This window comes from Gavia stellata, chromosome 6, assembly GCF_030936135.1.
Source record: "Gavia stellata isolate bGavSte3 chromosome 6, bGavSte3.hap2, whole genome shotgun sequence".
NCBI classification, from domain to species: domain Eukaryota; kingdom Metazoa; phylum Chordata; class Aves; order Gaviiformes; family Gaviidae; genus Gavia; species Gavia stellata.
In genome coordinates this window covers 35,569,517-35,592,336 of record NC_082599.1, presented here as the reverse complement: position 1 = coordinate 35,592,336, position 22,820 = coordinate 35,569,517, and the positions used below count along the sequence as shown (strand labels likewise).

Here is a 22,820-nt window from a genome sequence, read left to right as displayed (position 1 = left end):
TTTTCTGAGCTGTTAATACTATTGCGTTATAATATCTGTATCTGTCTATCTATGGCTTACAAGTACAGCACAAAAGTTGTTAGACACAACACTTGCACTATACACAACATATCTTAAACTGGAAGCACCAAAAAGATGTGGCTGGCATATCTGCAAATATTTCCTTGTGAAAATGTAAGTATTACAAAAATACACAGTTTGATGCCTTTTTGTCTGGAAATAGAAGTACCCATAGGTTATATCCACAGTCATCTGTAAATGTAAATCTGCAGAAAGTAAACACAAATCTAATTGTGAATTCAGACCTAAATTACTTCTGTGTAATAGCTTTGCTTCTGAAACTGCTGTAGTAGTTTACTGTGTTAACACCCCTCAGCTGCTTGTCCCACCTAATTATAATGGCTGAACATGGAAATGCTTCTGCTCTGGTTCAGTGCAGAGAAAACCAGGCTATTTTAAGGAAGGGCTCAAGGTAACCTTTTGTTTTGCTGTAAAATGGGCTAAGAGTATAGTGCCATGTACTGTATGTAAAATACTTAGTGCTTATATAGTTCTAAGAAATCTCTTTCCCTGCTTCTCGGAAGTTGCGTTGGCAATATTACTCCTGGTACTGGCAATAAGTAAAAACTCTATTCCCCAAAAGAGCTGATTTTAACCTGAATTAGCCTCTCATTTCCTTTCGGTGGATGGCTACATAAACAGTTGTGTCAGTAGAAAATGGGATGTGGGTTGGATTAGAAATGAGCTGCGGGAGATGAAAACGGGAAAGGAGGATAGCTCTTGGAGTCTCCTTTATACTAGTGTAATTGCAACCCCCATTGAGCAGGTAGAAATATTTTAGTTAAAAATCACAGCCTTAAATAAACAAAGCTACCTATAGAGCTTTGAAGTGCTGACCAGCCTTTCCTAATACATTAATGTAAACTCTTAAAATATCAGTTTAGATCTGAACAAAAGTTACCTCTTTAGTCAGTTTAACTAGTGCATGCTTGTTGTTGAAATTTGCATTTCTTTATGCCTCATCTTGGACAACTGTAAAAAATGGCTACATGATCAGGCATAACTGTAAGGTCTAATTTAGGTTAATGCCTTTACTACAGTAGGAGCAGAGTAAATTAGGGTGGTTGATTATGTTTTTTTATTTTATTGCTGATGGTTAAATTCACAGCATAGCAGTTACTGTTAGCAATCAAGCTATGGTATGCTGCGCTGGTGAAGTGAAGTGTATTTCAGAGAAAGTACTTCTGGAGCTAAAAGCTACAGTATGTTTCAGAGATACTGTTCTTCTAACCCTCTCCAAGACTCCATATAATTCCAGGAAATAAACCAACAAAGATTAAAGAATTTATTTTGGCATGAAAAGAGTGGAACATGGCTATTGGGCCAGCTGCCCTGGGTGGCTTCCAGGCTGGTGTGAATGGTGTGGGTGCCTGGCTCATCCGCCCTGGGATTCATGAGTGGGGAGCGCAGTCAATGGGCATGGTCCTAACCAGCTGGCTGGAACCTGCCTGCAGTGGGTAACTGGTTCATTAACCGAAAGCTTTCCTAAAGATCGGCAGCCCAAAACCCAAAGCTGTTGTGCAGAAGTTCCTGTACTGTTTTTGATGGTTCGGTGGTTTTTAAATTACAGTGTTTCAAAATATTTCCTCTAGATAGCTGGTTAGTGCTACCAGTAAGAGCAAAAAAAAAGAGTATTTTTGCTTAATGCAAGGACTGAAAGGGGGTTGTGGTGAGGTGGGTGTTCATCTCTTCTCCCATGTAACTAGCGATAGAACGAGAAGAAATGACCTCAAGTTGCGCCAGGGGAGTTTTAGACTGGATATCAGGAAAAATTTCTTTACTGAGAGAGTGGTCAAACATTGGAACAGGCTGCCCAGGGAGATGGTGGAGTCACCATCACTGGAGGTGTTCAAAAAACATGTAGACATGACACTTTGGGATATGGTTTAGTGGGCATGGTGGGTTTGGGTTGATGGTTGGACTTGATGATCTTCCAGGTCTTTTCCAGCTTTAATGATTCTGTATGACTGTGTAATTTGTTCCTGAATTACTTTAATTTCTGGATATACCTCTGCCCTTAGAGAGGCACTTCACAGTGATTTAATTGTACTAGAAAAACTGGCTGATTAAAGCTCTCATATTACTTGTCTAGGACTGTTGGTAGTAAACACTGGTTTACATTGCATGGAAAGTGGTATACAAGCACACAAACATCATAGCTCCCTCTGCAAGAGGTGAAGAGGGTCCAACTAGGAAGGTTTGCTATGCTTGGAGCGGGGGAAACATTGCCTTTCGTTACCTGGGTGAAACGGCTTATTTTTTTTTAAATGAAGCTTGGGTTTGCTCCCTAGTATATGTATATGAGAAGTAGTAATTACAACTATTTCAGTTTTTGGGCCAGAATGGCCATTTCAGAGATTCAGACACTGCATCTACTGACAAAATGCTTTGAAAACCAAGGTGGAGACCTGAGCCTGCTGTGGGGTAGGGCAAAGTATCAAATTCTTGCTAGTACAGGATCTGACTTGATGGAGAACATTGGCTACCAGAAAGTAAAAAGTCAGTAGGGTGTGGGGAGAATGCCTTCCCCCAAGAGGTGTTCTGTTTTATTGTGGGGTGGAAGAATAGGAGAAACACATAAAACTGACAGATGGCTGAAGGAAAAATGCAGAATGTGAAAAATGAAAAACTTCTGCGCTGTGGAAAAAAGCTCTATTTTCATATTTTAGATGTGTACTGCAAGTGTACCACTCTGATAGCAAGGCATAAGCCAATAGAGAGGTACTTGAGAGCCCTCATGCAGAGGGGAGCTCAGCATTTTTAGCTTCTTTGCAAAAAACACTAAAAAAAGGGTAAAATTAATGTCTGCAATTCTGAAGCTTTGATGGACCTCAGTAACACTGTTGACTAGAAAGCACGTTTATATTTCATTAGAATAAAGCTCTCATGATAAACGTGACCTAACAGGGGGAAATGAGCTTGTGCACTTCTCTGTGGTTTACAAAAATGAATTATAATTGTTCCTGCTTAACCTTAGAAATAAATAGATTAAATGTTGTCTTCCTTAGTTTGGTAAAAGGTCTTGGGGACACATGTAACTGGAGCAGAAGAGAACTTTATTTTAAGTGTAGGCACTTGGTGTTAGAATTGTTGTGTTTATTTATACCTTGCTGGCTTCTGATGGCTTCCACAAATGTGCTGAAACAGAAACGCAGCCTCTCATCTGAAGATTTACAAGGGCTGGCGTTTATCTCAATTGCTTGTCATGGCTCATGACATGTTTCTTATGTGTTAGAAATGTTAGCTAAAACAAGGAAAAAAGCAGCAAACAGCCTAAGGCTGGAGGCTTTAGCCGGTGGCATAGCTACACAGCTGAACTGATCAAAATCTGTCAGGTAGATGCTCTGCACTGGTGTTTATCCCATCCACAAACAAGGCGCCTTGCATTTCTGTGCATGAACCTAGCTGCACCCCATGGCATCACCCAGCAAATTCCTTTAACTTTAAGGAATTTCTATACCTTTATTCAGGCAAAGGGCCACAGAAATGGTGTGGCCAGCAGGAGCAGGGAGGTGATCATGCCTCTGTACTCGGCTCTGGTGAGGCCGCACCTCGAATACTGTGTTCAGTTTTGGGGCCCTCACTACAAGAAAGACATTGAGGTGCTGGAGCGTGTCCAGAGAAGGGCGATGAAGCTGGTGAGGGGTCTGGAGCACAAGTCTGCAGACGACACCAAGTTGGGAGGGAGTGTTGATCTGCTTGAGGGTAGGAGGGCTCTGCAGAGGGATCTGGACAGGCTGGATCGATGGGCTGAGGCCAACCGGATGAAGTTCAATAAGGCCAAGTGCCGGGTTCTACACTTCGGCCACAACAACCCCATGCAACGCTACAGGCTTGGGGACGAGTGGCTGGAAAGCTGCCCTGCAGAAAAGGACCTGGGGGTGTTGATCGACAGCCGGCTGAATATGAGCCAGCAGTGTGCCCAGGTGGCCAAGAAGGCCAACGGCATCCTGGCCTGTATCAGAAACAGTGTGGCCAGCAGGAGCAGGGAGGTGATCATGCCTCTGTACTCGGCTCTGGTGAGGCCGCACCTCGAAACCTGTGTTCAGTTTTGGGCCCCTCACTACAAGAAGGACATTGAGGTGCTGGAGCGTGTCCAGAGAAGGGCGACGAAGCTGGTGAGGGGTCTGGAGCACAAGTCTTATGAGGAGCGGCTGAGGGAACTGGGGTTGTTCAGTCTGGAGAAGAGGAGGCTGAGGGGAGACCTTATCGCTCTCTACAACTACCTGAAAGGGGGTTGCAGAGAGGTGGGTGTTGGTCTCTTCTCCCAAGTGACGAGTGACAGGACAAGAGGAAATGGCCTCAAGTTGCGCCAGGGGAGGTTCAGGCTAGATATTAGGAAAAAGTTCTTTACTGAGAGAGTGGTGAAACATTGGAATAGGCTGCCCAGGGAGGTGGTAGAGTCACCCTCCCTGGAGATATTCAAGGATCGTGTGGATGTGGCATTGTGGCATGTAGCTTGATGGACATGGTGCTGTGTGGTGTTGGGTGGGTTGTGGCTTGTTGTTGTTGTGTGGTGGGTTTTTTTTGGTTTTTTTTTTTTTGTTGGTTTTTTTTTTTTTCCAGGTTGGACTTGATGATCTTACAGGTCTTTTCCAACCGTAGTGATTCTGTGATTCTGTAAGAGCATGGCTCTGGTCCTTGTGTTTCTGAATACAGGGGCTAGTTAAGATAACAGCTGACAGAGTATGGATGAGGTAAGACGAGGGTGACTGTAGCTTCTCCCCAGGCATTGTGGGAGCAGCGGCAGGGCTGTGGGTGCTTCTCCCTCCCACTGTGAAGGGCAGGACCACCATAAAAGCCCTAGGCTAGCGCTTGTGTGTGTTTTTGCTCCCTCTTAAGAATGATATTCAGGTTTTCAGAATGTAGTTAGATACTTTTTAGTCATGCCATTTTTAAATTGACAAGCTCTATTGATTTTTTTTTTTAAAAATGGGTCATTTACATTTTATTTATAATAATGACTTTTGCAATGTATTAACTTTATATTTGAGATCTTCTGGATTACCTCCACCCTATTCTGACATATGTATGCATGTCCACCTTTCCCCTTTTCTTTTGTGTTGCTTCTGTCAGGACTCAACTGCCTGTGTGATTTGCTTAGTGTTTGTATTTTAGGGCAGATGATTCAATATGAAGCAGTGGCTGGGGCCTGAGCTTTGCCGACATGAATGAAAAGCAAGCTGTGAACAGCTATTCCTTTTCCCAGCCACTGTGCCACCTCTACAGCACTGCTGTCAGAGCTGATTGCGTGTCTTGAGTCAAACACACTCCAGGCAATGTCAGCCTGGTTAAAAACATGAGAACAGCCAGGCTGGGTCAGGCTAAAAGTCCATCCAGCTCTGATCCTACTGTGAGTGATGAGTAGGGAATGCTTAGAGTAGAGAAACAGAGAGAGCACAAACGGTCCTTCTTCTGATGTGCATACTCAGCATCTAGTCTGTGCTAGAGGGATTTTGCTGTACCCACACTGTTGTGTTAGGTAGCCTTTAGTGGACCTTTTCTCCATTAATTTATCAAATTGCTTTTTGAGCCTGCTTATACTCCTGACCTTCATCATCTCTTGTGGCAGCGAGTCCCACAATTCATGTGTGTGGCATGTGAAACTGTATTTTTTCTTGTTTGTTCTAAACACATTCCCCACGACCCTCACTCCGTTGGGATATAGCTCTTTGGTGATGGAGAGTGGTGTATAATCCATTCCCAGTTCATCATCATACTATTCAGGATTTTGTGCACACCTCATACCCCTGTGAGTTGTCTCATTTCCAGGCTAAATTGCTAGTCATTCCTCATACCAAATCTATTCCATTAAGTCTGATCATCTTTCTCACATCTATTATATTATTTTTGAGGTGGGGCAGCCGGAGCAGCATGCAGTATTGCAGCAGCATGTGCTGGAGTTGGCACAAAGTGAGGGTGGCAGCTTCTTATCAGGGTGGGGAGGTGGAGGGATGTGGGAAGGAGCCCAGTAAGACCCTTTTGGCAGCATTAAGCTGTTTTATCAGCTTAGTTAACTCGGGAAACTGCATCTTTACCATTCAGCCCTTTTCCCCAAGTACCACAGATCCTTGTGAGACTTCTCGGTAACTTTACTCCACAATAATTAGCAAAAACTTTGTCATTTGGTGCTATATGCATGTCCTATGTTATGTCATTAGTTGTAGAACAGCATTGTTATATAGACAATGGAAATCATTATGAATTTGAATTAGATTTGTAAGCATACTTGAAAAATGAGGTTACAAATACATGATCAAAGGTCATTCAAGAATGGAGCAGTTCAGTATTGTGTTTAAATCTCAAACATATTAAGTACTCTTTGAATGTACAGGTTTTGTAAACAAGCAGATAAACAATGTCTCTGGTGTAAAACGTGCACAGTTTATTATCACTTATTTTATGCCACTGAAAAAGGGCATAAAGAGGGATGAAAAAACTTGCTCCTGTTTCCAGAATAAAGTGGCAGTCACGTGCCAGAGAGGTGTGCGTTTTCCCATGTGGAAAAATTGAGACAGTTTGAAGGGTGGGAAAAGGCTAACATCAGTAGGATCTTACTGCTTTTCTATGTCCCCTTATGTCTCTTTTCAGTAGGTTTATTTACTTGAATTAAGTAAGACCTTATTTCATTACGACTTTCAGTTCCTCTAAGCATCCACTTCTTTAAAGTAAGAGTCAAACTTAGCAAAATGTGTGGAATATGAGTTCTGCAAGTGCTACTGATAGCATTCATCCTGGAGAAATGGCCACTCAAAGTAAAGGTGCAGGAGTGTCATGCTTCTGGTAGGTCTCGGTAACTTTATCTTTACTTTGCCCATTGAAATGTGGTTCAAAATAAAATTTGCACCTGAAAACATAGCTAGGAGTATTTTTAAAGTTACATTGTGCTTCAAGGATTTCATGCCTTGAAGTAAGGGAGGTAATCCTGTTGGCTTCTTTAAGGGATCTTTTTTAAACATTTTGTGCCTTATTGAAGGGAATGCCCACCTCTAGGGATCAATGTCTTGTTGCATCCCATGGGATTCTTCCATTACTCCTGAGATCAGGCATACTAAGAAACCAGCAGTGCTTCAAAAGGATAGGATCAGACCCCTTCTAGCCCTGGGGAATGGTGCTCATTGTGTGCACCGGTCAGGAACAGTATGTGCGACACGCACACAGAGCTCCGCTGTGCAGTGGCTGAGTTCCCACCCTGGGCAATGCTGGGAGTTGGAAGTGTCCTGGACAACGTCAGTGAACGGACTACACAGTTATGCTCACCAGCCTTTGTGTATTCAACAGCGGATGTAAAGCAGAATGGACTCTGAGCCTTGGAAAAAGAAGGAAAAGAGCTCCAAAGAGCTCTCTGGTGGGAATTACGCTGAGAGGGATTTTGGCAGCTTATGGTCTGGTTTTTGGAGTTGTTGCAGAACTCCAGGCATAGTTCTTTCTGTGTGATCTATAAGGCACGCGCACAGAAGAAATGAACAATGCAGAATAGCTGTGTAGGTGACAGATGTTTTGCAGGTACGCAAAAAGGGATTGCATGGTAAGGTCGAAAAGACAGTAGTTGTGCAAATAAACAATCCGCAGGTGAATGTTTTGTTTCCACTGCTTTGGGAGAGGCATTTACAGAGAGTTCACAGAATTTATTTATTCAGAGTCCTCTTTGTTTTCTGCTCCTTTCCTGGCCACGCCTGGAGGATGTTTCCATGGAATAAGAGAGCCGTGTTTCGCTTCACACCAGCCTGCTCAGCAACTGCCCGTACCTCCTTGTTCGATCACTTCCCAGCAATCATTCTCCCTGTGCCTGCTGATCATGTAATGGGCTCTTCTCCACCCTTCCAACATCTCATTTCAGGCAACGCTGCTGTAGATACATTCATTTTTTTTTTTAATTTTAAATATCATGCACATGAAAATGAATGTCTAAAAGCACTGGGTAAAAGTTAAAGCTTTCTGCACTCAGTCAGCAAATAGTTTCCCTTGAGCTGCCATTGCTACAAAGAACATTGCTTTTGTCTGTTCCTGTAGTAATCCTACAGTGTTTGCAACTAATTTTCCACTTTTTTTTCTCCTTGATAAAAAATTATACGAGTTCATATGTTCACAAAGTGGGTGTAAAATGTGGCTTTTTCTTTGTATCACGAAGTGCCAGGCATTGAAGACAAAACCTCCCCTGGCCACATGAATCAACAGTAGTTGATTATCTATTAAAAATGCCTCCCTTATTTAGCCAGAGGTGTTTTACAAATTATGTTCTAATGCACCACCACCTTGGATGAAATATGGGCCTTCAGACCCAGGTGAAAAGCTTCAGTGCTGATAAATAAAATAAACAGAACTTCCTAACAAAACCAGTTGTATGATAATGTGAAAAGAATAGCAACAAAGGCTCCTGGCCATAATCTGACTGAATTGGGAAATATCGGTGGCTTTACTTGGTACGCTCATCTTTTAATTTACAATGGCTATATAACATCAGTGGGCCTGAGTCTCATTTAAACTGAGGTTTGTCCTTCCTATGGTCATTCAGATGCAGTGGAAAGCAACGGTGCCTTAATGGTGTGTGGATCAGCCAGACCAAATCTACGTCTGTCAGCCTCCTTTCTTACCACACTGGCTTTGCTCTGTTTAGATTGCAGATTCCTACCCTTGCTGTTATCGGTTCCTTTTGATAAACTCTGCAATGAGAGGAAATGTTTTTGCATCATTTTCAGGAGTCCTGTTTCCTATTTGAGATCTGAGAAATGGCTTGTAGCACTAGGACCCTTGGAAACTTATTTTTCTGTGTGGAAACTAGACAAGCATAATGAATACCCTCTGTGCAAACTTAATATTAGTTCTACACCTAAGGTCAAGCAGAAGTTAATGACCATTTTTTACATACAGAAATCAGTTATGAAACCAACATTACATTTCATGCTTTTGTAATTTTAAAATGAAATAAAATGAAATAAAATGCTGGAGTAATTTATCTTAAACTGATTTAAACTCCAAAGCATAAATATCATGAATTCCAGATTAGTGTTTGAGAGAAAATGGTGGTGGTGTCACTTGTGCAATAGTTCATTCCCCAATTTACGAGCACCTTTATTCCATCCCATGCTTGCTGTGCTTTTTTAGATACAGAGGTGCTGAACAATGCTGTAAGCAGTAGTCTCTTTTTAATAATTTTTGCATTTTCTTTGTTTCTTTAATTAGCTGATTTACTCAGCTGATTGCACAGCTGTCTGGGCAACACCCCCCCAGGGGCCTGCCAACTGTTTCAGAGATATGTAGCCTACTCAGCGAAGGGAAATCTGTACAATAATTTGCATATATATATGCAGAAATAGTGGGAAGGAATGGGAAAGCTCAAAGGCCATTTTTGTATTGCTAATAAAAGGAAACATGCTAAGGATGAGCTTAAAAAAGCTTTCTCTTTTCAGTAATTTCTGGGAAAATATTACAGCTTCATGGTAAATAAGGAACCAATTCTCTGTTGGAGGGTTCTGTTCCTGGGATTATCGCTGTCTCTTATATGCAGCTTTTGGGGATTTCAGAGGTATTCAGCGCTTGTTGGTTTTCCCCTTTAATTTGGAAATAGAACTTGGAAAATACAGGAGTATGCATGAGGACCTGGTTTGGCTTAAAATGGTCCCCAGATCTGAGGTTTGTAAAGCATTTACTTGCTGCTCATCTTCCTTTCCACCGCTCAGCGCTAGTGCCTTACGTAAGCTAGAGGATCTGGCTTTTGGTTTCCCCAGTGGTATCAGTATGAACTATTCATTTTTTTCCACTCTGATAAATAAATAAGCATCAGCAAACATTATAACACTGTCAAACAGCTCAGAGCTGCCATAGTAACCAGCCTCTCTAGAGCTCACTGTATACCCTCCACGAAGAATAACAAGTGATACCACAAACTCCATTGTTCAAAATAATAATAAAGTTTTCAAAAATCGTGAAATTAGCTTAGAATGATGTGAGTTTTAAAAAATGCTTTTTAGCTGTTTGCTTCTGAAAAACCTTCATGCTAGCAACTTTCTTTGGAAAAAGAAACAGAAAAGAAACATGCCTCAAAAAATTTGGGATATAGGAAGAATGCTAGAAGTTGTGAGCTTCCCAGCAGCTGATGATAAATCAACTGGAGCAGGCTGCTGGCAATTCAGAGCACTGGAGCCTTTCCCTGGGGAATATTCTTGCAGATTCCTGAGGTCTTTTCAACAGTGATGGTTTGACAGGGACAGAAAAACAGGCTATAACTATCCAGCAGGGATGAGACAGTGAAAATCTGTCGGCTTGTCAAATAAACAAAGTTCTTCTGTTCAGAAGTAGGCTCTTTACCACTTCCAAGGTGGTGTGTGTCTCCTATCTGTAGAGGGCACGTAGGTCCCTTTTGCTTACTGACTAGAAAAGACAGATGCATATATGAATTTTGATCATACAGTACTGAAAGGATTGAAATCTTACAAAGGGCAGAGTGGTTTGATGTTCTAGGATGTTAGCAGGTTAGAACAACACTAAATAATAAATGAACATCCTCATTTGAAACGAAGGAGCATCACTGAAACCAGGGGGGACACAGCCTAAGGGGTGACCGAGCTTTGTGTGGTGAGCAGAGCTGCCTCTGGAGCAGCTGTGGGGACGGTGAACTCCTTATCCAGCCCGTGCAGAGGCTGTGCAGGTGAGCCTGGCAGTGTTTGTACAGCTGGGATCCCGCACACTCGGGCTGCTCCCAAGGCTATGCCTGAGGGTTTGCAACATGCCAAGCAAGTTCAGTCTTGGGAGTAGCCTAGGGCAGTGCAGAGGTAAACTGCATGTCTGCCAAGGGCGAGGTTTATGGGCTTCCTGCCCCCAAAAGGCAGGCAATCCTGGTCCTGTAGTTGGACTTCACAGCAAGCTCAAGGGCTGAAGCTGGAGCTGGGTGGCACAAGGGCTCTGATAGCAGTGCTGGCTTGCAGGGTGCCCTGTCCCCTGCCCTGCCTGCTGCCTGGGGGCTCCGTTCTCAACCGGGTCATCAAACCGCACCAGATTAAAAGTAATCCTTTGCCAAGCCACAAACCCCAAATGCTTTACGATAGTAAAGAGAGGGAATAGTAAGTACGGGAGGTGTGGGACAGCCAGCAGTGATGGGGAAGCTAAGCTGGCTTTCTGTCCTGGAGTGGCCATGTGGGTGCCACCCAGAATGAGTTGCTTACGGATGGACGGATGTTCCTGCCTGCCGTTCAGCAGCATAATGGTTAACTGTGATCGGAGTCCTCTCTTAAGCATTTAAATAATTAGCTTTCAAAGTTAACACCCTATTAAGCCAAAGGGAGGAAGTTCACACCTCTGCTGGTGTTATTGTTCCAGTCTGGCTGGCTGCAGCAGCAGAATGACGCTAGTGCCTTGGTTTGTGTTGTGAAGGTTATCTTTGCAGCCAGAAGGTGTAGAAAGAAGAAACTTCATTTATAGAAAAGGAAGAAAGTACAATACAGCAAAGCCTCTGGGAAGATTGCAAGGCTGTGGGTTCCAGGAGTTGGTTTATGTGTGGATTTTTTTTTTTTAACTGTCCTTTCCACTTTCAGTTGGGTAAAAGATTCTGCTATATTAAATAAGACAAAGTATTAAAATGAAATAATTTGCATTGTATTATGTGACTTTAAAGAATCTTACTCATCAAACATCATTAATTTACCTACAGTTTGGGGCCATACAGAACAGCGTGTCGTGGAGGCACTGCTCTGTGGGTAACCCTGGCACCCTTGGCAGGATTCTTCCACAGGCAGGAGAAGGTTCATAGTGCTGCAGGTGGCTGTTGTGACCCTCACTGTGTTCCAGTCTGTCTAGCTAAGGTGAGCCCTTTAGCATGCCTGTGACGCTCCATGCTGCCGAGAAAGACAAATCTCTTCCAATGGCTTAAATCTACTTGAAACTTTGTAGCATGGCAGTAAAAGTGGAGAAGCACTGTTGGTCAGTAATGGTGACACAAAGGATGCGCTCGGTTCCAGTGTGAGTGATGGTTACGTTGCCTTTCCCTTCACACCCCCGTGTGATGGCTAATTCTGCTGAGGTAGCTAGTACAAAATTATTTACTTTTGTTTCTTATTTCTGTGTTATTTTTTCTGCTGATTTAATGAGCTGAAATGGGATTACTAAAGGACAAAGCTCTCCCCCGCAAGAATTCTCTGTTCCAACATTAGTTTCTAGAAGAATCTGCTAGCAAAATCTCAGCTCTGGTCCATGGGGGCACAAAGAACTCAGATCAGATGATGGCCCTTGTGATCCTTAAGTGACCATAAAAAAATCAACATCCTGAATTCCCTAGGCTAATTTGCAAATGGACACATTTCAACTGCACATTAGCAAGCTAATGCTCATTTAACATCTTTTTCTTTCATTCTGGTGACCTCTCCTCCGAAGGAGGAGAAATGCTGCAGGTAGAAAAGGGAATTGGTCACTATGTTTGTTTGCATTTTTTTTCCTGTCACAGGTCTCAAGCCTGAACCCAAACATAACATTAGATACACATAGACCAGGGTAAACCACCTTTGCCTTTCCCTGGTGTTGCTGCTTTGTAAGATGTGCTGGAGTATTCATATCAGGGTCCAAAGCTGGGTTTATGCTGGCAGAGAAGGAAGGGTTTGGCCCAGCTCCAAATTTCACAACTTCTTTGTATGTACATGTTACCGTTTTAGGGAATAGTCCCAGAATCAACACTTGCCTGGGAAATACTTTTCCATCCGACCCTAACCTTCGGCTCACTTTTCCTATGGTTGAATTTGCTATGTCAAGCCTTTTTATTAAAAAATAAACAGCCAACTGACAATAAGTGGGAAATTATCCTTGAATTCTCATATTTTATGACAGAACTTTTATTGCGTGCACAAGAGCCCACGAGGGCAGCGCCTTGGCCAATTCAGGGGTTGTTTGTGGGTTGTTACAGGGTTACGGGGCACACCATGTATTGATATATAGCAATTGGTTTCTTATGTATGTGTGATGATCTCCAGTAACATAAATTTCTGAATACACCGGAATATTTTAAGAAATTTGTGTTTTTTCTGTATTTTATAGACAAAACATGTAGTAACCTTTTCATACAGAAACCAAGAAAATATAATTAAGGGTTATTATTCATTTGTGTGGCCACTTCAGCCTTCAAGAGACTACGTCCTTGTGATGGAAAAAAATGTATGAGATGGAGTGATTCCCTGAGCATTGTTCCCTGGGTGTAGTTAAATGGTTCAATTGTGGCTGGTTCTTATAGGTTTGGGTAAGAGGCAGCGAGGACATAAAAATCAAGTTTGTGATGGAAATTTCATGAAAAAGAGGCCAACTGCTCTCTCTCTCACAAGAGGGCTGCGAGAACATCAGTGTGAGGTCTGGGATTTTTTTTTTTCTCCCTTTAAGAAAATATTTACTGGTTCTTTTCTACATTCCTTACACAGTGTAAACAACATTGAAGCCAAGGAGAGCTGGGTTTGGATTATGAACTTTTTCAGCTTTTTTAGAGTTGAGCTGTGAAATTGCTGATAAAACCAGCTTTTTTCTTCCCTTTTTTTTTTTTTTAAGCTCTTCACATCTAAACCGAGGTCATTTTCTCATAATCTTTAAAATTGCTCATGCTAAAATTGTTCAACACCCAAGGATACCTGTGTCCATTGGGGTTATGCACATGTACCCTCTTTCTCTTTGTGCCAGCTAAAAGATACTGCTGCCCTCAGCCCTGGGTGTTTGCTGCTTGTCACTAGCTCCCCGGCCAGATACCATCCCCTCACTAATCTGCCAGCACAGCCAGGTTAGCAATAGCATGCTGCTCCTTGAAGGTCCGCCTGTTTGCTTTGGTTGAAGATGCTCTGGGGTGCTTGCCCTGGCACTGGGCAGGGAAGGGGACACTTGTAACAGAGGCCAGTGACAAGGAGCTGGTTGGCAGCCACTAACCTTTTCCCCAGCACAGCTGCTTGCGGAGCACCCATCTGCTCAGGCTTGTCGGAAAAGCTGGCTGGATCAATGTAAATCACTTAAACCTGGACCCATCGTCTTGTTACTAGCAAGGTGCCACTCCTTTAAATGCTGTGATTAATAGCCAGCATCTGTGGGGATATTTTGCCCATCAGTGGCTACAGCAAATTGATTTTAGGAGAAATCAGAAAATTGAAAGGAGAGTTGGGGAAATGTTGTGTTTCTGCTAATGCAGCCACAGGCTTAAGCAATTTGCAATCGCTCAAACAACCATTTTTTTTAGCATTCATTAGTGCCTTCTAGCATTGCAACATTCCCGTCTCATGCCGGCTATTCTGACTAGTGCTCAGCAAACGGATCTTCTGAGTGCTTTGTGTCTCCTGCAGTGGGTAGAGTGGGGTCACGCACGTGTGGGAGTGTGCAAGAGGATGAGGCAGCTCTTGGGGAGGAAGAATGGGAGGCGGGTTACAAGGGAAGGGACCGCACAGAGGCCCCAGCCTGGTTGGGTGGAGTAGGTTGCCTTGGGAAATGCTGACCTGCGCAGGGGCTCACGGGGCTGTTGAGGAAATCACTCTGGTTAGTGCTTGAATGGGTTTTTACTTTTCCAACCTGGGGCAGAGATATGCCACAATGTCCTAAGCACGTTTTGATTTTGCCTAGCTTTAAATGCTGCTGGGATATAACCCCCATTGTACATGCCTTCTGTTATAGCTATAGATTGACCCTGTGTTTTCAGCATTCACCTTGAATTTCAGAGGTTGGCTGGTAAAGTGATGCCAGCAAACCCCCTAGTGAAGATTTATACCAGACCTCTGTTCCTTTGATAATGGATTAAAAAAGATCCCTGAATGGAATAAACTGTATTGACAAAATGACTTTTTTTCCCCTTTTATAATTACATTTTTATTACTTTTTTTTTTTGATAGCATAACTGTGGGGAAAAAAGAATTATAACCTATATGGCATAGCAATATCAGCAGAAATCCTGCAGTAAAAGAAAATAAATCCATATACTTTATTTTAGAGGTGAAGAACAGTCTAAAGTTACTTTTCTTTGAAGTTTCTGGATGCTGCCTAAAGGTTAGGCTTCTTTTTGTCTGCAGCAGACCCAGAGCACCCATGCAGACACACCAAACTAGACCTCATGGCTCACGTTATGTGTGTTAGCTCAGCCATGGTAACCAGGTTGTATGTCTAAAGATTGAGGCTGAGGGTTGAGGAGAGTGTAGGTGAGGGTGGCTGGTCAAGGCAGTACTGTTACTGGCCAGCCCTTCTCCTGCTCCCTCAACAGTCGATTTCTTTATCAATCAAATCCTGGGCTGCCTCAGCTCACAGACATAATTTTAAGGCAAAACAGGACTGGTGATCCTCGTCTGAAAACACTGTGCTGTGGGCTGTGGCTGTTCAGATGCAGCCTGATGACCAGCTCAGGTACCCAAGGGTGAAGGAGAGAGGAGGTGCACAGGAGGAAGCTCACAAGCTGAACCCTCCTGCCCATCCATCAAAACCGTGAGCCTGGCATTGTTCAGGAAATGGATTTGTCAGCTCAACTGCTTCAAGGACACTTTTGTTGTCACAACTGCTGTGGCTACACTGGCAAATCATTTGATGTGTACACAAGATTGATGATATTTGAGTATGGTGCTTGTAAGTAAATGAGTACGGTGTAAGGTAAAGTCACTTCACATGTGTTTCATTGGGTCTGACCCTTCTAACCTGCCATATGTCACATTTCAGAACATCTGAGGGCTTAATGTCCCACCAAAATACAGCAGGTGAGTGTGTTGACTGGAAGGGCATCTTGGGCTATAGATAGCAAAACTACCTATAGATACAGCTGTTTGTAATACAGAAATCTGATGTGTGTGGTCCTTGTTTCTTTAGCTAGGTAAACTGGTAACTCTGGTTTTGACCCTTCTGGAGATTACAAGTTTGATCCAAAACTTTTTTCTTTAAAGTCTGGCAAAACTTGCTGAGCTAAGTTACTGGTTTCTCTTACTGTACCAGCGGCAAATAACCTTCAATAGATCATCTTCTGCTACCATTTATTTCTGGAGATGACTTTCATGGATAGTGATGGTGTTTGTTAAGTTTAAGATCACTTTGCTTATAAAGAATTTTCCAAGTCTGAGATGAGGGTTAAATCTGCTTATTTTGTTTAGTCTGAACTGACCTTCTGCAATACAATGAAAGTAAAAGGAGGTCTGATTTTTTTATTCTTTCTGACTCACCAGGTCTTGTTATAATGTATGGAAAAGTAGTGTTTGCTTAAATGTCACCATTTTATCAGGACTAACACTAGCAGGAATATAACTACTTAGTATTGCATTTTACTGCCTGGGAAAAATAAGGTATACCTAATTTGGGATTTGTTCAAACCCAATAAGGTATACTTTATAGGATTTGTCCAAAACCACTCAAGGAGTTAACTAGAAAGCTAAACTTGGAATGAGGTTTCTTGAATGGTCATCCTATTTGATTTAAACCAGGCCATGCTGCTTTGCTGCCTCTTGTGATTTAAACCTGCCTGCTTCCAATACATTCCATCTTTCTTATTTTAGCAATTCATCAAAATGAAGAAAACAGCAGTCAAGAAGTAAGAGGACTAGAAGAGCTCAAGGATACCTCTGACGCTCAGGTAAATGTGTAAGATTAATGGTGTCTTGGAGACTTTTTCAGATCTACAAGTTGAAGGATCTGCTTTCAGTAGCTTTGGGAAATGGATTTTCCTTGATGTTCTGTGTAGGGAGCCCGTAGGAAGGAGAAAGTCTGCTGGATCTTGTCTTATGTGACTAGTTAGAGTAAGATTGATGATTACTCTGGGAATTAATCCTATGATGTTGCAATCGGACAGTATTCTTCAACTATCTCTCTGCTCCTTTTAGATAATACACATAGCATATACCAGATGTGAAAATAAAATGAGATGTGTTTTAGGAGGCAAGGGTGTGTGACATTTTGATTGAATTTTAATCACTGTAAGTAGACATGCAATGAAATGAGGATACTTATTAGTCACTCAAATGTAAGCAACAACCTTTTTCTTTCCTTCCCTAACTGCCCTCATTTACAGCCAAAGCATACTTCTACATATTGCTCAGAAGAAACTTAACTGCCTTTTAGAGTATTTTATTGTGGAATTGCTTACCCTCTTTAATTCTGTGAATCTTTTTTGATTAATATCCAGTTCATTCAATCATTGAGTTCATGCATTCAAATTGTGCAAGTGTAACTACATTGCTCATTGTGTTGGTATTGATTATTGCTTTGAATTTAAAATTCATTTCTCCCAGTCTTGATGGAGGATTTTTTTTTTTTCTGTTCCTCTTGAAAATCTTATGTTTCCCACCAGTTGCCACCTTTTCTCCTCCCTATATATGCAACTTGCAGTTCCTGTCTCTGATTTATCTCCTAACACCATGCCCACTAAAAAGCTGCGTGTGAGAAAGACAGGATTTGCACTGATGTCTGTGAGCAAGCCTAGGCGAAGGGGTAGAGGCTGCGTAGCCAAGTTAGCAGTACCTATGTCTTTCTAAAGGTAGGGGCTGTCTCCACTGCAGTTTGCCCAGGAGGGGCTGTAGGCAGCTCCAGTAGCAGACCTGGGCAACGGCAGACACCTGGAAAGTACAGGCAGGAGAGTTGGGGATCATGCGGATATGCCTACTGCATCAGTGTGTTTCTGGGCTTTTTTAGCATAGTCTTTGGAGTCATGCTCAGGCAAGATGTTTGGAAATGGCCTGCTCTTTTCTTAATTGCACACAGTTTCAAATCTATTTTAAAAAAACCCAACAGTGTAGTAGGAGCCTTAACGTGTGAAAATGTTGTTACCTGACTTTGATTCCTAATTCACATCAGTGTGGGGCTGAGGATCAGTCTTCCAGACCTCAGGTGTGCGTTACAGAGCTATAGAAAAGACCCAGGGGGAAATACTGACCTCACTGCACAAAACATCTGGCTTTCTGTTTTCTTTTTCAGTTTTCACATATGCTCAGTTCTACTTGATTGTTGTAGTTATTATTTTTTGAAAATGTTTGTTCACATTTATGTCAGAGATGTAAAAAGAAAGACTACAACGTGTGCTCAAAGCTCCTAAGTAGCCAGCTAATAAGATTACATGGGGGGATTATAAAAACCCATAAGAATTTGTTATTGAGATATTGATTTGCTCAGCTTTTATTTGGCTGGAAGACAGCTGCTAAAATTTGAAAGAATTTGAAACACATTTAAAATCAAGCAATTATTAAGCGAGCAGTTAACCAAAGTGTTCAGGTGCCCAACTGGGAGGAGAGGAGGAGCGTTATCAAAGCAGCTGTTGCTCCAATTTGTTTGTCAGTGCCATAAAAACAACATCCTGCAAACACCGAATCCAGTTTGGTTTCAGGGTGTGAATGTTTTCACTTTAGTGAAACTGTGCACGTGACCGGAGCAAAGCAAATGATCTTTCGAGGCAGTGGTACATCGTTTTAAGTTTTCAGGTTGATCAAAGGTAAAGCCTGTAATAATTACATTTTTTTCACCAGACACAGAAGGAGACAGAAGTGCAGTGGGAAAAAAACCAAACCACCACAAACCTCTTCTGTTAGCAGAGTTGAAGGGTGTGGTGCCAGCTCTAAACACCGCTCTGTGGGACGGAGGCTTGACTTGCATTGGAGTTAGCTGACAAAACTGGTAGAAGTGTGGAAAAAATTCAGTACAGGGATTTTTAAAAGCGAGCATGCTGTAAACAATGTAAATAAAAATCCCATCCTGTCTGCCTACAGCTGTCTTAATTCACCTCCGTGTCACTGCTAGCATATTCATTTATGGCCTTTGCAGAGGGAATATTTTCCAATGGATGTGCTGAAACAGAAAATCTGTTGTCAGCATCTTTGCTTTTCCAACCTCAGTAGTGACTAACTTTCCTTCCCATTAAACATTTTTATTTCATTTCAAATATTGCATAAACACCTTTAATTATAGTAATTTCGTGCCGTGAATGGTAGTAAAGGCTTACTATAAAGCTTCTATGTTCTTTTATCATTCATTAAATTAAAGCCAGTTAAAATATGCAACTTTGTGTTTTTCACCTTCACATAAGTTAGTACTTGTATCTCTGTTGGTGTACATGAATTAGAGGACTAAGCACCAACATCTGGGCATACGGGATTTTGGAGGGTGTTTGCCCACACAAAATAAAAATAGAAATTGCACTTTGCAGGTGGGGCAGCTTGCCTTTACCCTTTCGTCTAACAAACAGCTTCAAAGGTATTGCCTGAAAATTAAATTTATATTGACAAGTGAAAATGGCCAGTAATAGGAGACTCTATCAACGTCTTCCCAACCAGCTTTTAGAAGCTGTCATCAATTAATCAATTAGTTGACCTGGATGCTTTCTTAAAAGTATTTAGCAAAAAAATTTATAGCGGAAAGTCAGCATAATTGAGGAAATCAGAATTAAAAGTGAGGCATTCATATTTTTCTTCTTAATTATGAAAACGCATGTTTAGCCTTTTGTATTTCAAGTGCATTCTTTACTCCCAGAGCCAAGCATGTACAATTAACTTGATAATACCTTAGCCCTCCCAGAAATTTTTTAGTTGACCTTTTCTCCTCTGGAAACCCAATAAAATAAATGTATTTTCCATGTTCTCTGCAATTCTTTAAATTAAAGAATAGTTGGGGGAGGCGGGGACATGTTGAAATGTAAGATTTCTTCTTGGTGGTTGTTTGAAACAGGACAATATGATTCTTTAATGAAACTGCCAATTTGAATACAGATTATATTCGTGGCAGGGCTAATGGGCTTGTATCTAGGGTTACTTCTTCCCTGGGGTGCTCATCCATGCAGAAAGCAATAAAATGCTCTGTCTGACCACAGGCAGAGGGCAAGGGGTGAAAGAGAGCAAGGCTCTTCAAAACAGCTTCAAAAAGTTGGCTTTCTCTGGGGTGTTTCTTCCACTTGAACATATTGAAGACAACTGTTACCCCAAAATTGAAGTCCCCCTTCCTCATCTTAATATAAGTGGTTTTAACCATTGGGCTTTGCTTCATACATTGAAGATCAGTAAGTATTTGTTCAGCAGAGCGAACGCTGCATTTCTGTCAATGTTCATCTGACATTTGAAGTACAGAGACTCGCAACCATCTATGCCACTCGTAGGTCATGGTCTGACTTGGCTGGGCACAACATGAAGGTGTGAAAAGTGCCCCCACAGTAGTGAAAGAGGCTGTAAATCTTTATAGTCCCAAAGCCCTAATAGGCCATAACACTTTGAGTTGTCCTTAGCCTACAAGCCTGGGGGCATTACAGTGCACATTACAGCGTTATACTCTCTGCTAGAAGCGTCCTGAAGCCATGAAATAAGCAGGTTTGGCTCTAGCTGATGTCCCCAAGCCATCAAAGTGTTGTGAAGTGCAGATGTTGGACCTCAGCCAAGTCTGTGACGATTTCCTAGGTTCCCTGTGTAAATTACTGGAGAAAAAGGAGGATTTTAGGGAACAACTCACCTGACCACTTTTAAATGTCTACTGTAGAGTCAAAAAAATTTCTCTTCTTAAGAAGTACCTCTTTTTCTCTATGGATTAAACAAGTTTGGACAACTAGTTCAGTATATTCTTCCACATTTGATAAAATCAGTCTCACTCCTGATCTGCAGGTGATAAAGGTGTGTCAGAACTGGTTTATAAATCCATGTCCTCAATTTAGAAGATAAGGCGCTAATCTCAGAAAATATAAGGACCTTCAGGTTAGGCACTGCAATTCCTTATTTTCTCGGTGGATTTCTGACCTTCAAACCAGTGTGTAGGTTCCTTATGTGGGAGACCTGGGTACCTCAGGAGGCTGGGGACTAAGCATAGGACATGCAAAGCACAGGCTGTATCTGAAATTCTTTCCTTCTCCAGAGCACAAGTGCCTGATGTAGGCTTGTGAGGAGATGCCTTCATCCAGACTGGAGGAATGTAGGCATGTAAAAATTTCTTTAAAATAATTCGGTAAGGATGACTCTTTGGATTTGGCCGTGGAACCTATTTTTTCCATCAGTGTTAAAGCACTTATTCAGAAAGTGGATTTGTTACCCTCCTCAGCTGAAGAAACCTTAACCCACATTTCCCTCTTCTTTGGAGAAACGGGCGGACTGTAGGATGGTTTGGGTGGGCACTCTCACGCCTTCAGCTGTCATGGGCAGGAGTTTCTCAAGGGCAAAGGAACGGAGCCTGCATGGCACTGCGGGTTAGTAGTCAGGGCATCCCTGGCTTTTGGTCCCGACTCATAAGATGTTTTATGAGTTTTGGAGTACATATTGATTCAGTAAAACTCAGGATGAATAGCAGAAAGAAAAGGGTGGAGGAACTGGGGAAAAAGGTTTATTCGCTGATTGCCTTTAAAGTCATATAGCAATACTATAGCTGTGCCACATACCTGGCCCTCCCAAGGCATATGCTGTTCCCATCAGGAAACATCTGGGCTAATAAAAGCCGTGCAGTATCATCAAGCCACGTCTCAGTTACACAGAGGCAGAGGCTATTCCCATGACCAAGTCATAGGCAGTGATACTAGCCACTGACTTTGCAGGGAGCAACTTAGCCCTCATCAGCTAACTTTGTGATGGATCTGGTATGCCTGTGTGCAAGCATGAATCTGTCTTTATATATATGGCATTTTTATAAAACAACCAGTGCTGAATGTTTTGACGAAACACTATTGGCGTAGCTTTGATAACTGGCAGAATATTAGCGAAAAAAATCATTCTTGCATAGTTTTTAAGGCAAATCTCCTTTTCTTTCCTAAATAAAATCAGGAGGTATTGATTTGTTATTTGCAGAATAAATAAATGTGGCGCAATGGTCTTTTAACTCTTGCGGCTTGCATACGTGAAAAATGGTTGGAGCTGGAGCAGGGGGAGTTGTAGCCTGTTATTTTTAGGAGTGCCTTGTGTCGTGCTTCATTCTTTTTCCAGGGCTGTTCCTGGCTAACTTTCCCATGAGTTTTTAACCTCTTGCTCTTGTTCTCTTATGTAACAGGAAACAGGCTGACAGGAACAAATAAAACACAGCGTATCTGATAGTCACACTCAGAGGAACGGTTGATTTAGTTAGCCCTGCCTTCATTCCTCCAAAGTAGATACATTTGGAGATTTGGATGTGCCTCAGCTACTCCCCAGTTGTTTCCCAGGAAGCAGCGACTTGTTTGTGTTCAGCAAGCAGCACCAGAGTGCCTCAAATATGAGAAGACAGATGTGTTTCTTTTAAGGTTGAAATTTGTGGCGGTGTCATGTCCTGGGATTGTGGATTTAAGTATCTGTTTGCTCTTTCTCCCACCCTTAAGGCAGGGGTTTTGTGCAAGCTTCAAGGACGAGATGACATCGGACGAATCGAGCTGGTCCAGAAGCTGGCGAGAGAAAACTGCCAGTTTTTGCAGGCGGACAGAAAACCACCGGAGAAGGCAGAACAAGTAAGTCATCTCTTGTTTGGGTTTTTTGTTTCTTTCTGGTAGGGGAGGGAGATTTAGGTCACAAAACTGAAATAGCAAAGCTGATGGTCAGAATCCAGGGCGCACATTAGTCATGGAGCTGTAGCTGCTCTCCTCTGGCATTTACATTTCTCTGAAGTGTGTTCCGTTCAATAATTGTCAACACACTTAAATTATTATGTTGTCATTAACTGTCAGTTACTGTTATTAACATCTTACACACATAGGAAATAGCAGATGATTTCAGGATGCTTTCTACCAAATTGTCAAATTTGGCATTTTTACCAAATTCTACCATGTGATTATGAAATATTTGGGGTTTAGGGTGTATTTAAATAATGCATAAGGTATATGAGTGCTCCAAGTGCTTACTTTAAGTTGTCTTAAAATTACTTTGCTGCTG

At 42.1% G+C, this 22,820-nt stretch overlaps 1 protein-coding gene across 1 annotated transcript in view; it reads left to right on the top strand.

Annotated features, from left to right (window-relative positions):
- Nucleotides 1-22,820, top strand: part of RAPGEF5 (Rap guanine nucleotide exchange factor 5) — a 167,387-nt gene that overhangs the window by 47,751 nt on the left and 96,816 nt on the right. The window contains exons 8-9 of the mRNA XM_059818853.1: nucleotides 16,530-16,606; nucleotides 22,274-22,399. Coding sequence (XP_059674836.1) covers nucleotides 16,530-16,606; nucleotides 22,274-22,399 — 203 coding nt within the window. The remainder of the gene's footprint in view (nucleotides 1-16,529; nucleotides 16,607-22,273; nucleotides 22,400-22,820) is intronic.